General features: G+C 42.3%; 1 protein-coding gene across 4 annotated transcripts in view; it reads left to right on the forward strand.

The window, feature by feature from the left end:
- LOC139560441 (phosphatase and actin regulator 1-like) overlaps positions 1–14,164 on the forward strand; it is an 88,917-nt gene that overhangs the window by 34,323 nt on the left and 40,430 nt on the right. For 2 of the 4 annotated variants that reach the window (XM_071377219.1, XM_071377220.1), the window contains exon 1: positions 6,197–6,866. The exons of the other annotated variants lie outside the window; for them this stretch is intronic. In XM_071377219.1, the coding sequence (XP_071233320.1) occupies positions 6,569–6,866 (298 nt within the window). In that variant the 5' untranslated portion in view covers positions 6,197–6,568. Of the gene's footprint in view, positions 1–6,196; positions 6,867–14,164 lie in introns of those variants that run through there. 4 annotated transcript variants of the gene reach the window in all.

The raw sequence follows: 14,164 nt of genomic DNA on the forward strand, positions 1-14,164 counted from the left end.
TGTGATTGTGAAGATTGATTGTTTTTTTATAAGATAAGTTTAATGCAAGCTAGCAACTTAACTTGGCTCCTTGCAGCCATAAGGTCCTTTTGATGCTGCACTCGCGTAACAGGTGGTCAGCCTGCCACACAGTCTCCTCGTGGATTGCAATGTAATCGGCCATAATCGGCGATTACCGATTTGTTATGAAAACTTGAAATTGGCCCTAATTAATCGGCCATGCCGGTCGACCTCTACCCTGTACTGACCTCGCCTTCTGGATGATAGCGGGGTGAACAGACCGTGGCTCATGTGGCTGAGGCCCTTGATGATCTTCTTGGCCTTTCTGTAGAGGGCAGGCAGTGTGCCCCAGGTGATGCATTGGGCAGACCGCACCACCCTCTGGATAGCCCTGCGGTTGCGGACGGTGCAGTTGCTGTACCAGGTGGTGATACAGCCCGACAGGATGCTCTCAATGGTGCATCTGTAAAAGTTTGTGAGGGTCACAGTGGCCAATTACTGTTGCGCCTTGTTCAACACACTCTCTGTGTATGTGGACCATTTCAGATTGTCAGTGATGTGTATGCCGAGGAACTTTAAGCTTTTCAGCTTCTCCACTTCCCTGTTGATGTGGATGGGAGTGTGCTGTTTTTGCTGTCTCAATGTTCATACTGTATAATTTAAATGAAAGTTTACACCAGATGGATTAAATTATAAAATGTATTTCAGACATAGTAGTTAACTGTATGTGGGCAGTGTACTCTCCTGGAATATGGAATTGTGTCTCCGTTGGCTATCAATTATTTCATGTTTCTCTCTTGGGATGGGATTTATAACCTTGTAGCCAAGGTGCTCCCCTACAGCGTCAAATGGGTAGTTTGTTTCCATAGCTAGTGATACAGTCTAATAGTTCTCTCCTGGAATGTGGCAAGTTACCTCTGTTGTGATGCTCTTTCAGTTATCCCCTGTACTCCGACTCTGTGCTAATTGATAACCACCTCACGCTGGCTCCTTACTCTTCACTCCCTGATTCCAATCCATAACACTGTGCAGGTACTACAGCTATAATTAAGTCTATTCTGAGACACTTTGCTGTCCCTGAAAATATGGTGTGTGTGTGTGTGTGTGGCCTCAGTTACCTTTTCTTTCATATTTTTCAGACTTTACATAAGCGACTACATTACGTTCTGTGTCTTGTCAAGTGGAAGATTGAGTTTAGTCTCAGGGTGGAACCAATAACTGTGTAACTAAATGGAGGAAGATTAGGTTCCTCCCAGATTAGAATTGCATAACGATTCAACACTGCCATTGGGAAACTGAAAGGAGAGACAAAAAAAGCAACCCTGCTTTTATCATGTACATTTAATTCCCTTTCAAGTTTATGGGGAGGGAATATAGGAGATGTGCATGACCTTTGAGAGAGAGAGAGATATTCAACGGGGTGGTTGTGTGTGTCAGTGCCAGACTCATGCCCTAACTCACAACACAGCAGCAGGACCCTAAAGAGCGCGCCCAGTGGACTATCTCAGCCTAGGCACTAACAGTAAGAAGTTGAGGACCTCCTCCTCTTCAGCGGTTCATGTACTTCTCTGTCTGGATGAGTGACTTTCCAATCCACTGGGACAAACTGACTGTACAGAACAGTAGGTTTTCTAATACCGTTTTTGGGGGGATGGTAACGTGCTGACAGAAAATGTTCGACAGTAATCGGTTTAGGGGAACTAAGGTGGCTGGCTAGACACTGCAGGGAGTGAATAAGCATTGACATTACATTTAAAAAATAATACAAATGATGTGAGCCATGTATGAAACAGGAACAATAGGTGTAATACTCTACCATGCTGTAAATGTTCAAATCTATCCAACAAGATAAATAATCAAACATAGACAAACATGACGAATACTGTACTTTTTGAACATAGGTTTAAATGCTTGTGGCTTACTGCTAGCTGAATGTGAGCGAAGCCTGGAGCCGAGGCTACTACCTGCTGTAGAGGGAATGAGTGACCAAATACATTTCCACTCTGGTGAAAGAATGGTATGGCCCGTGTCTACAGCCCTTTACATCTAAAGTACAAACTCACTTTAAAAAATCACTTAAAAAATCTCTACCTAAAATATATTTTTTCCCCCTTCAAGAAATGCTACTGTAGCTAAAACCAAACAACCTTGCTCTGAGCCTAAAATACATAAAACATACTTGGCTTGTTTCCCCATGAATGAGCCCAAGTAATGTGCTTGGGCCCTATCCACAGCCTGTAGTTACATAAGAATGCTGGCACACATCACGTGAGCCAACAGCTAACACTGGAGCTGCACACACTGATAGGGTCTGGCATGCAGCTTTAAACATGTGCTGCTTAGAGGAGTCATCGAAAGGAAACGCTAGCCTTCGCATAGAGAGCTGAAGTACGCAAACACATAGGCCTACATACAATACATACAGTAGAAGGTAGTGAATCTGAGGCTTAAGATTGATCCCTTGTGAGCTAAGTTAGCCCTGTCAGCTTATGGATGTCTTATGGACAATACCTCATCCTTACACACGCACACCTGAGACTCCATCAATATGACCCGACAAGAATTGTTTAAGTTCATTTATTACTGGTCAAGTGTGGAAGTGTAGAGAACCTTAATGTCCATCTTCCCAGCAGTTGGTGTGAAAAGCACATGGTCATATTCTGTCATCAAAAAAATGGCCGAGGGCACTTACTCCACCGCATCGCACCGTGGCGGCATTTGGAAAATCAGGCGCTCTGTCCCTCATTTCGGATAGGGGCTTTGATGTCACTGGAATAAGCCACAGCTCATTGAAAGGAACATCAAAGGCACCGCACACACGCGCACACGCACACCAAAAATATATTCTGTCTGAAACATGATTGAAAATACCATGGGGACCTTTTAGATTTCTTCCCTATTACTGCCTCATTTAACTTCCGGAGTTGAACTTTGTGAGGATCGAGAGTCGGAGTGCAAGGGGACTGCATGGCTATGGGGTGGCGTGGCTGGGTTAGTGGTTGGCCATTATGCACAATAGGCTGTATCCAACCTACCAGTTGCCAGTCTAAATAGATCTCCTCTTTTGATATATCAATCTTATCCTTCAATTAGGATTTGAAGCCCCGGTCGGTAGTTGGGCTGAAGAGGCAGTAACTCAATCTGCCAGGCTCCGGACATGCAATTCTCCAAGTCCAAATGATAAAGACGGTACGGCCGCCGCCAGCATAAAACAGCATGACGCACTGATATAGAGCAGTTGTTATGATATGATTGTTAACATGACTGCGTGACCTCTCCCTTCCTTCCCTACCATGACTATGCATCATGATTTCCATCCTCAACATGTTTCTTTGGACAGCGAGGCTGAAACTTTCAATTTGGCTCTATACTCCAGCATTTTGGATTTGAGATCAAATGTTTCATGAGGCGACAGTACAGAATGTCACCTTTTATTTGAGGGTATTTTTTATACATATCTGTTTTACTGTTTAGGAATGAAAGCACTTTATGTATCTAGTCCCCACATTTTAAGGTGTTTTCAGTATTTGGCCAAATTCACTTATAGTATAATAAAGAAGTCAAAAGTTTAGTATTTGGTTTCATATTTCTAGCATCCAACACGTTTGTAGAGTCACAAGAAAATGCTGAGGCTGTGAGAGGCATCAGGCACTGCGTTTGGGTAATAGTCTGTTTCACTGCATTTGTCCACCTTGCTTCACATGATTTATCATGCTATACCCCCGGTGGAGCGGCTGACTGCCTACCTGTGAAGTGACACTCATGTTGTCGCTTGTCACTTGTAGTCATGGTATGCTAGGAATATGAGACCAAATACTAAACTTATTAGTACTCTAATACACATATTACTGAATTTGTGCCAAATACTTATGACACCTTCAAATGACATTCTGTACCGTCACCTCATATGAAATATTTGATCTCAAATCCAAAATGCTGGAATATAGAGCCAAATTAAAAGTTGTAGCTTCATTGTCCAAAAAAATACATAGCTAAGTGTACTTATTTAACTTGGTCCTTTTGGCCCCATTGCGGGCATAGAGCGTCCACCATTACTGTCCACCTCACTTTCCTCGGAGGGCTTTTGCCTCTTGCCAGGAGCCTCATGATTGCATCCTGTACTTTACTAGAAAAGTACAAGAACAAGTACAATAACATGTGTGATGTAGCTAAAACCCAGGAAAAGCAGTAGCTAGTGACTAGTTTATTGATAAAGAGGATGATCTATAGGCCTATTGCATATTCTTGTTAGGCACAGTAAGGTTAATGACTCCCTTTATACACATTTGAAGGATAGTTGGTACAATTGCAGGTAGATACATTAATTAAAGTTAGCAGGCTAATGATTGATTTTCCTCTAAAATGACAAGAGAATTTTGCTTCATGCACAAAAATGGTGTGTGTGTTTAGATATAAAGGCAAGTTTAATTTTATCGTCCCTTGGGATTAATATTTCACACTATCATAACAAGAGCAGAAGTGAATTGCATTCGAAGTGTAATTTTTCAATTTTTTTCAGAGCTGACAGGTGTATAAAATCAGGCACACCGCCATGCAATCTCCATAGACAAACATTGGCAGTAGAATGGCCTTACTGAAGAGTTCAGTGACTTTCAACGTGGCACCATCATAGGATCCAACAAGTCAGTTCGTAAAATTTCTGCCCTGCTAGTGCAGCCCCGGTCAACTGTAAGTGCTGTTATTGTGACGTAGAAACGTCTAGGAGCAACAAGGGCTCAGCCGCGAAGTGGTAGGCCACCAGTGGTGGAAAAAGTATCCAATTGTGATACTTGAGCAAAAGTATAGTTACCTTAATAGAAAGTTGCTCAAGTAAAAGTTAAAGTCACCCAGTGAAATACTTATTGAGTAAAAGTCTAAAAGTATTTGGTTCTAAATATACTTAAGTATCAAAAATAAAAATGTAATTGCTAAAATATACTTAAGTATCCTTATATTAAGCAAAGCAGACGTCAACATTTTCTTGTTTTTAAAATGGGGCACACAAGTTCACAGAAAATGTATGTAATAAAAAGTACATTATTTTCTACAGTAATGTAGTAAAGTAAAAGTTGTCAAAAAATGTATAGTAAAGTACAGATACCCCCCCAAAAGTACTCTAAAGTATTTCTACTTAAATAGTTTACACCACTGTAGGCCACACAAGTTCACAGAATGGGACAGCCGAGTGCTTTAGTGCGTAGCGCATATAAATCGCCTGTCCTCGGTTGCAACACTCACTACCGAGTTCCAAACTGCCTCTAGAAACAACTTCAGCACAAGAACTGTTCATCAGGTGCTTCATGAAAATGGTTTTCCATGGCTGAGCATCCGCACACAAGCCTAAGATCACTATGCACAATGCCAAGCGTCGGCTGGAGTGGTGTAAAGCTCGCCACCATTAGACTCTGGAGCAGTGGAAATGCATTCTCTGGAGTGATGAATCACTCTTCACCATCTGGCAGTCCGACGGACGAATCTGGGTTTAGCGGATGCTAGGATAACACTACCTGCCCGAATGCATAGTACCAACTGTAAAGTTTGGTGGAGGAGGAATAAAGGTCTGGGGCTGTTTTTCATGGTTCGGGCTAGGACCCTTAGTTCCAGTGAAGGGACATCTTAACGCTACAGCATACAATGACATTCTAGATGATTCTGTGCAACCAACTTTGTGGCAACAGTTTGGGGAAGGCCTTTTCCTGTTTCATCATGACAATGCCCACATGCACAAAGCGAGGTCCATACAGAAATGATTTGTAGAGATCAGTGTGGAAGAACTTGACTGGCCTGCACAGAGCCCTGATCTCAACTCCATCGAACACTTTTGGGATGAATTGGAACGCCGACTGTGAGCCAGGTCTAATCGCCCAACATTAGTGCCCGATCTCACTAATGCGCTTGTGGCTGAATGGAAGCAAGTCCCTGCAGATGTTCTATCATCTAGTGGAAAGCCTTCCTAGAAGAGTGGAGGCTGTTATATCAGTAAAGGGGGACCAACTCCATATTAATTTCCATGATTTTGGAATGAGATGTTCCATGAGCAGGTGTCCACATACTTTCGTTCATGTAGCTGGAGCCTATAATCATTCTTGTCATTATCAAGTCTTGGGATTTGATGTTAAGCCTTTACTTTCTGTCTGTAGGCTAATATAACTGCAGGAGTGAACACTGGGTAGCCAATTATGCTTGCCGTGAGCGGATTATTTTTGCAGACGAGGATGGGGACCGAGGGAGAGGCAGAGGCACTGCAATTCACACACTCGATATGTCTTCTAGCGGCACTGGTCCATCATCATAGTATAGTAGCATCCGTGGTTTTGACTTCTGCCCTTGGCATTGCGGAGGCAGGCGGATGTGAGTGCGCTAGATCGGAACCTCAGGTGCAGGTGTGGAAATTACAATATTCTATCTGACGTCGTTGATAGAAGAGAAAGGGGTTCAGCAAACGCGCGGAGCGAAACCCTCGTGATTGGTTGAAGGGGTGAGGTCAGGTAGGAGTCGAGGCGCCGGTTGTTTAAAAACCCCTCCCCGTATGCCGTGCATTTAGACGCGAATCAATTTTCGTGTCTTTATGTTCAAGACGGCCAACTACCCGATGGCTGCGGATCCCGCGCCCACCATCATGCATGGGAGTTGGTTCAACAACACAGGCTTCAGGGAAAACAATACGCCTGTGGCGCTGGAGAAACCGAAGAAGAAGGCATTTTACCTGGTCAGAATGATGTCTCTCAACAACAATAAGAAAGAGCAACAAACCAACCATCAGCATCACCAGAATAACAATATGCCCTTCATGATCCACTGTCACATCGGGAAAGAGATCAAGCACATTTGCAGCAACTGCAGCCGCGCGAACGATACCCAGGACGGTGAGTAGCCTAGTCTATAGCGGCATATGGATATGGATGCGTTGTTGTACAGTCTCCCTTCAGCTCTGCTGGCCATCAAACACAGAGTGGTTTCATTGAACACACTCAATAGGGGGGGTAACATGCGCAGTTCTTGTTTGCCCATTCCGCGATTATATATGTCCTAGAGTTATGAGTTTAAAATTGCATGATGTATTTAATTCTGGTAATCCTGGTAACCTTAATCACAGGCACAATGTACTTTTCCAGCGGAGCCTTGACTCCATTGCTATGTGTAATCCTGTACTTGCTTTATGGTCATACTATTCTTTACACTGCCATTCTGTTGCATTCTGGGATCAATGTATCATCACTTAGTTTGACACAATGCGTAGTGGGCCACACATGTATCAAGACAAATTGGCAGCTGTAGTGTATTATTTCTGGGAAAGCGTGGTATGTAACAGCAGCTACAGTGTAGCTAAATGGCGTTACCCATTTTAGACTTGGAGAAATTATGAGGTTTTGAACTGGTATTTTTGTTGGAGTTACTGGTGTGGGTGTATAATTGGCCTTATTCTAACACCACAAAGAGCCTGCTCCACAATATGCATAGTGGTTTACTACTAGTAGACTTCATACTCAGAAGAATTCTCTTGATGACCCCCTCCATCCCAGACTCCACTACCCCAACCCCCCCCCCCCTCCTCCTGATTAGCACCTGAAGTGGTCATTCTCAGTCCCCTACTGTGATTCTACTCCACCCCACCCAAACAAGAAGGAGAATGTCACTCACTCAGCCAAGATGATTGAGGATGTACAATTCATGAGTGTCTTGGACCCAGATACATTTTGGTTCCTGGACTAGGCATAATCTGGTTCTGGGAAACTGGCCAGAGGAGTATAGATGTGTGTATCAGAGAATAGATGCGTGTAAAGAAACACTAGGGCTGTAGTAGCCTACAGTCTAAAGCCTCTTATTAGTCTTTGTAGCTTTATCTTTAGTTTTGGTTGTGTTGGAAGAAGTTTGTAACTTTTGACTGCAAAGTACTTTTTATTTGTTGTCTGCTGCTCATATAACATGGTGGATGTCTCGAGGGTGTTTGGTGTGTTAATGGGCTACTATGGGAGTCTTTTTTTTTTCACCAAACGCAGCCGGGAAAATAAACCATGTCGCTTTCAATTTGCATCCCTGTCAACAAATCTAGGAAGTGTGTGTGGCTGGCTGGCTGTCTTTTGTTGTTGTCTCAAATGCATAGTTTTTATCTATGAATATTTCTGAGCTCAGGTCTAACCCCCCCCCCATCTCTTCTTTTTCTTTTTGGACTCCATTTGAAGCACCACTGGATTCAATTAGCATCGAGTCTGAATCTATTTATAGACAGATGTGGCAGGATTCCTAAGATGGTTGTCTGTGAGGCTGAGGCCGTGAGAGGCATCAGGCACTGTGTTTGGGTAATAGTCTGTTTCACTGCATTTGTCCACCTTGCTTCACATGATTTATCATGCTATACCCCCGGTGGAGCGGCTGACTGCCTACCTGTGAAGTGACACTCATGTTGTCGCTTGTCAACCATCATGATGGCGATTTTAATTTAATTATGCACGCTGTGGTCGGTGTCTGTCTGCACATGGCAGGGGTGGTGTGACACTGACACTGTCGCCCTGTCCCTGAGCTAGTGATAACTGAGGTGGCAGATTGCATGGCTGTCATCAGGGCAGACCTTTCCTATATTATTACTCAAGTATATAACTCACTATTGAACTGTTATATGACGAATACTTTCTAGGTTGGTCTGTGGCCATTACTGCTTCTGTAGCCGTGTGTGTGCCTAGTAAGAAAACCTCTTTCACAGTTTGATGTATAAGCCAGAATGTTAAATGAATTACATTTGAACTTACGCTACAGGTTGTCTATGCAGTTGGTCCTAATGTCCAAATAATATCCACAGGAAAGTATTATTAAATCGACTTTGCAAAACCCCACGGCTCAATTTTGTCCAGTTGGGGAACTCGGCTCGAACACTTCCAAGACTTTGGTTAGTATACATAGTATACATGCATGTATTTACGTCTTGTGCATATACCTCAGTTGATGAACAAACCAATCTTGAGAGCCACACAGACCCTTGTTTTGAAGTCGGTTTAATAATACGTTCCTGTGGATATTGTCAAATTCCCAACGGCATAAGGACGAAATCAGCGAATGGGTAGAGTACGTTTAAATTAAGTTTATTCAACATTCTGACTACTTATTCTGATGTTTTTTTTTTACTAGGCCTGGGAATTGCCAGGACCTCACAATACAAAACTTAGGTGCCAATATGTTTTGCGATTTTTGATATTCCAAAACCAGAAAGCGCATGTTTGGCCAACGTATTAAATTGCGTGAGGATTATGTGGTTTGGAGAGTGTTGGTACACTGGGAAGATGTCGGCGAGACCTCGGACCGACATGAACGATGTAGAATCTAAATACATCTGAAAGATGTCTTGCCAATGCGTAAACGCTATCTAAACTGTGTCTTCCTGCTGTATCCTGTATTGGGGATGGGCCTTTGGCAATTTTTGGCTGTTCTAGTACTCGCAAGTTGTTTTTTTTTTTTTTTTTAAGTTTAAAAATATATATTTAAATTTTTTTAGTACTTCAATGAAGAAAACAGCATATTTTTATAACACAATGCTCGCACTGGAAAAAATTGGCGCATTTATCTATATGGCAACAATGCCTAATTTATCATAACCATTACAGATAACAAATCCTAATTGCTAAATTGGCCCATATACAGTATATTCAGTCAATTATTAAAAGAAAGTGTCATTTTTAAGATTAGTATATTGAAACTTTAATATCAACTGGATATATTTTGAAACACTGCCTTCAAAAAGACAGTTACCTCAGCAGGGGCGTTTGCTTGTAGAAGCCTATGGCTGTGTAATGGCATAGCCAGGTTTTGTAAATAATTTTTTCCTGAGCCCTTATCACAGTTAAGACACCTATTTTATATCAAATAAAAACATGATGTAATAGAACAGAATAAAATGAAAAATAATATTTTTCCAAATGGGAAAAGTTGACAGTGTGAAGTGATGTGCATGGAATGGTTATTCTCATATTTAATTTGAAACAGGGCTCAATTTGGAGACTGAAAAGATTTGGCATGGGTCCTCAGATCTTCAAAAGGTTTTACAGCTGCACTATCGAGAGCATCCTAACTGGTTGCATCGCTGCCTGGTATGGCGACTGCTTGGCCTCTGACCGTAAGGCACTACAGAGGGTAGTGCGTATGGCCCAGTACATCACTGGGGCGAAGCTTTCTGCCATCCAGGACCTCCTATACCAGGCGGTGTCAGAGGAAGGCCCTAAAAATGATAAAAGACTCCAGCCACCCAAGTCATAGACTGTTCTTTCTGCTATCGCACGGCAAGCGGTACCGGAGCACCAGATCTGGGTCCAAGAGGCTTCTAAACAGCTTCTACCCCCAAGCCATAAGACTCCTGAACAGCTAATCAAAGTGCTACCCAGACTATTTGCATTGCCCCCCTCTTTTACGCTGCTGCTACTCTGTTTTATTATCCATGCGTAGTCACTTTAATAACTCTAACTACATGTACATATTTCCTCGACTAACCGGTGCCCCTGCACATTGACTCTGTACCGGTACCCCCTGTATATAGCCTCACTATTGTTATTTTACTGCTGCTCTTTAATTATTTGTCACTTTTATAAAAAAAAAAATCTATTTTTCTTAACTGCATTGTTGGCTAAGGGCTTGTAAGTAAGCATTTCACTGTACCTGTTGTATTCGGTGCATGTGACATACAATTTTGATTTGAAAACATTTTGTAAGTAAAAAAAAAAAAAACGATATAGCCTTGAGTTCCAATTTTATTTCACGCTGTTGCTGGTAGTGCACTTGATTTAGCAGCCCTAGCACCGGGAAGGTTTTTAATAATTTCATGTGTCTGAAGGTAGAACTCCGACCAACTCGGCAGGCCCAGAAAGCAAATCAAGTGCACCTATAGGCCTACCGCTGGCCAATCATATGGCTCAGTTTCATATCATGGCACAGTTTCCTCGCGCCATAGACTGTAAAAAGAAGCCTCGAACGCACAGCAAAGTTGATCATGTGAGATTTCCAAACTTTTAAAACCATGACTATAGACTCAACGATACAGCAAAGAGCTGATTTTATTTTTTATTTTTTATGATTGAGTTCATGTTTAAATTCTGATTCAGCATGCACGTTCTCCCTACTTCCACTCACGCTACAACCGGCACTGCAGCTGCAATGAATGAGTATAGCAAAGTGTTTCAATAAGCTTACTTTCTTATTTGCGGCTTGTCTTTTTTAAAACATTTTTTTTTTTTTTATTGAGGAATATTTCCCTTTTTTTGGTCATAGGAGTAACAATATGAATTGGTGCATGAGGCAGAAATAATGCAGTCCCACTTAAGTTACGCCATCAGTTGGAAGACTGTTCCCTTTTCTCAGCAAAGGGAGGGATGAGGGACAGTGAGTCGGGTGAGGGGCAGCCTCACCGCTGCGCTCTCCCTCCCTCAGACTGACCATCAGATGCAGGCCATCAGTCCAGTAAAAAAAAAGAAGCTAATTATGTTCACTCAGCTGTGCCTCACAAGTAATGCAACAAATTATCTATTACCAGTGTGATCATATACCTACATGGTCTGAGGAGAAGATTGGCAGGGCAATAGGGCAAAAGCATCACACAGTTCTTCTCCCTAAATTCCCTTTCCCCTTTGAGTCTCATTCACTCAATTGCTTTCTGACACCAACACGCTCCAGTTAGGCCTGAAAAAATAAATACCTATAAAAACGTATCTAACTGATGAGATACACAAGCTACATTCCTTGCCAAATGACAGTTATCACAAATTCAAAATCGACTGGTTGATTAAAGTAGGAAAATGTGTGTTCCAACAACGAGCTGCAGTTTTGTAATAATTACGTCCCATCGATTTTCTGCTTATGCTACTTAGCGAACTGCTAGTGCCATTTAGAGTTGGTAAGCCTAGGCCAGTGGTCAGAAAGCTTAAGACCACGGAGTGAAAATGCAAGCTGAGAACTAACGCTCAGATTATTATTATACATTTTTTACACAACTTAAAAAACATAAGCCTAAGCAACATTAGCCAATTAAAAACAGAACTGTAGCAATGAGGTTTGTGCAGTAAGCGATATCCCCAATACGTTATCAAGAAGACAGTAATCTCAGCAGGGGCGCTTGCTTGTAGAAGACTATTGTTTCTTTTTGGTTGTGCCCTGCAAATACACATGTACAAATGGAACACTAGAGTCAAAGCAAATTTAACATTGTCTTTAAGACAATTTCACTTGCCCGTTCGTACAGACACAAAGCACATTCCACCAAATAGTTTTACAGTATATTAAAATAAATGCTACACTTAACATAGCACACTTGGTCTGTAACAAGTTATCTCATGAGAAAAGCTAACAAATAGCATTTTTGAGAAGGTTTAAAGCGCAAGTTTTGTAAGTATAGACCTCCAGAGACTAATCCTGTTCAGTGTAGATGTGATGCGTATGTGGATTACGACCGTAGCATAGGCCAACACACTGATTTTATCAGGACAAGTCTGGGTGAGTCTGTCGTTGTTTCAATATGGATGCGTTATCACTTATTCTGTTGCTATTAGCTTGAGCACATTTCTCTTCAATTACTCCTCTTGATGATATCAAAAACTACATCAAAGGAGGACAAACGCTCTAGTGAATATAAGGAGCTAGTAGGCTAAACACGATTATTTCTCCCTGGTCTGTTTTTTGGCAAGCTAGTGCGAACTAATCCGCAGCATGCAGCTTCCTGCTGTTCAGATTCTGAATATATCCTGCATTATGCTGTCTGATAATACACAGGTCTGTTTACCCTCGCCAGGCTCACTTATTATTCCCATATCAAGCAGTAGACTACTGCAACACCGTTTCCTCTGCCATAGCCCCTCACATTAGTACCACAAACTGCCATGAACAAATGTGCAATTTGGAGTACACAATTCATTTAAAGCATTATTTAATCTGCAATTATTATACTTTCATTTATCCTGTTATGTATATTTTATATATATTTTTTAGCTAAATGCAAAGTATTATCATTCAAACTGTATGTAGGTACATCCCTGGCTGTCCGATAACCTGTCCTGGTGGTGTGGCTTGTCCTGCATTCTGTATTCAATCATCAAGTTTGCAGACGACACCACAGTATTAGGCCTGATTACCAACAATGACGAGACGGCCTACAGGGAGGAGGTGAGGGACCTAGCGGCGTGATGCCAGGAAAATAACTTCTCCCTCAACGTCAACAAAACGAAGGAGCTGATCGTGGACTTCAGGAAACAGCAGAGGGAGCACGACCCTATCCACATCAACGGGACCGCAGTGGAGAAGGTGGAAAGCTTCGAGTTCCTCGGCGTACCCATCACTGACAATTTGAAATGGTCCACCCACACAGATAGTGTGGTGAAGAAGGCGCAACAGCTTTTGAGAGCATCCTATTGGGCTGTGTCACCGCCTGGTACGGCAAATGCACCACTCGCAACCACAGGGCTCTCCAGTGGGTGGTGCAGTCTGCCCAACACATCGCGTGGTGCACACCGCCTGCCCTCCAGGACACCTACAGTACCCGATGTCACAGGAAGGCCAAAAAGATCATCAAGGACATAAATCAAATCAAATCAAGTTTATTTTATATAGCCCTTCGTACATCAGCTAAAGGGATGTACCTACATACAGTTTGAATGATAATACTTTGCATTTAGCTAAAAAATATATATAAAATATACATAACAGGATAAACTACCCGAGCCACTGCCTGTTCACCCCGCTATCATCCAGAAGGCGAGGTCTGTACATGTGCATCAAAGCTGGGACCGAGAGACTGAAAAACAGCTTCTATCTCAAGGCCATCCCTGTTAAATAGCCATCACAAGCCAACCTCCACCCAGTACCCTGCCCTGAACCTTAGTCATTGTCACTACCCGGCTACCACCCAGTTATTTAACCCTGCACCTTAGAAGCTGCTGCCCTATGTACATAGACATGGAATCACTGGCCACTTTAATATTGGAACACTAGTCACTGCACCCGCAACTAGTCGCTTTTATAGTGTTTACATACTGTTTTACTCATCTCAAATGTATTTAACTCTATTTTAGTCAATGCCATTCTGAAATTTCCGTCCTAATATTTATATATTTCTTGATTCCATTCTTTTAGTTGTGTGTATTGTTGTGAATTGTTAGATACTACTGCACTGTTGGAGCTAGGAACACAAGCATTT

Source organism: Salvelinus alpinus, chromosome 30 (assembly GCF_045679555.1).
Source record: "Salvelinus alpinus chromosome 30, SLU_Salpinus.1, whole genome shotgun sequence".
NCBI lineage: Eukaryota > Metazoa > Chordata > Actinopteri > Salmoniformes > Salmonidae > Salvelinus > Salvelinus alpinus.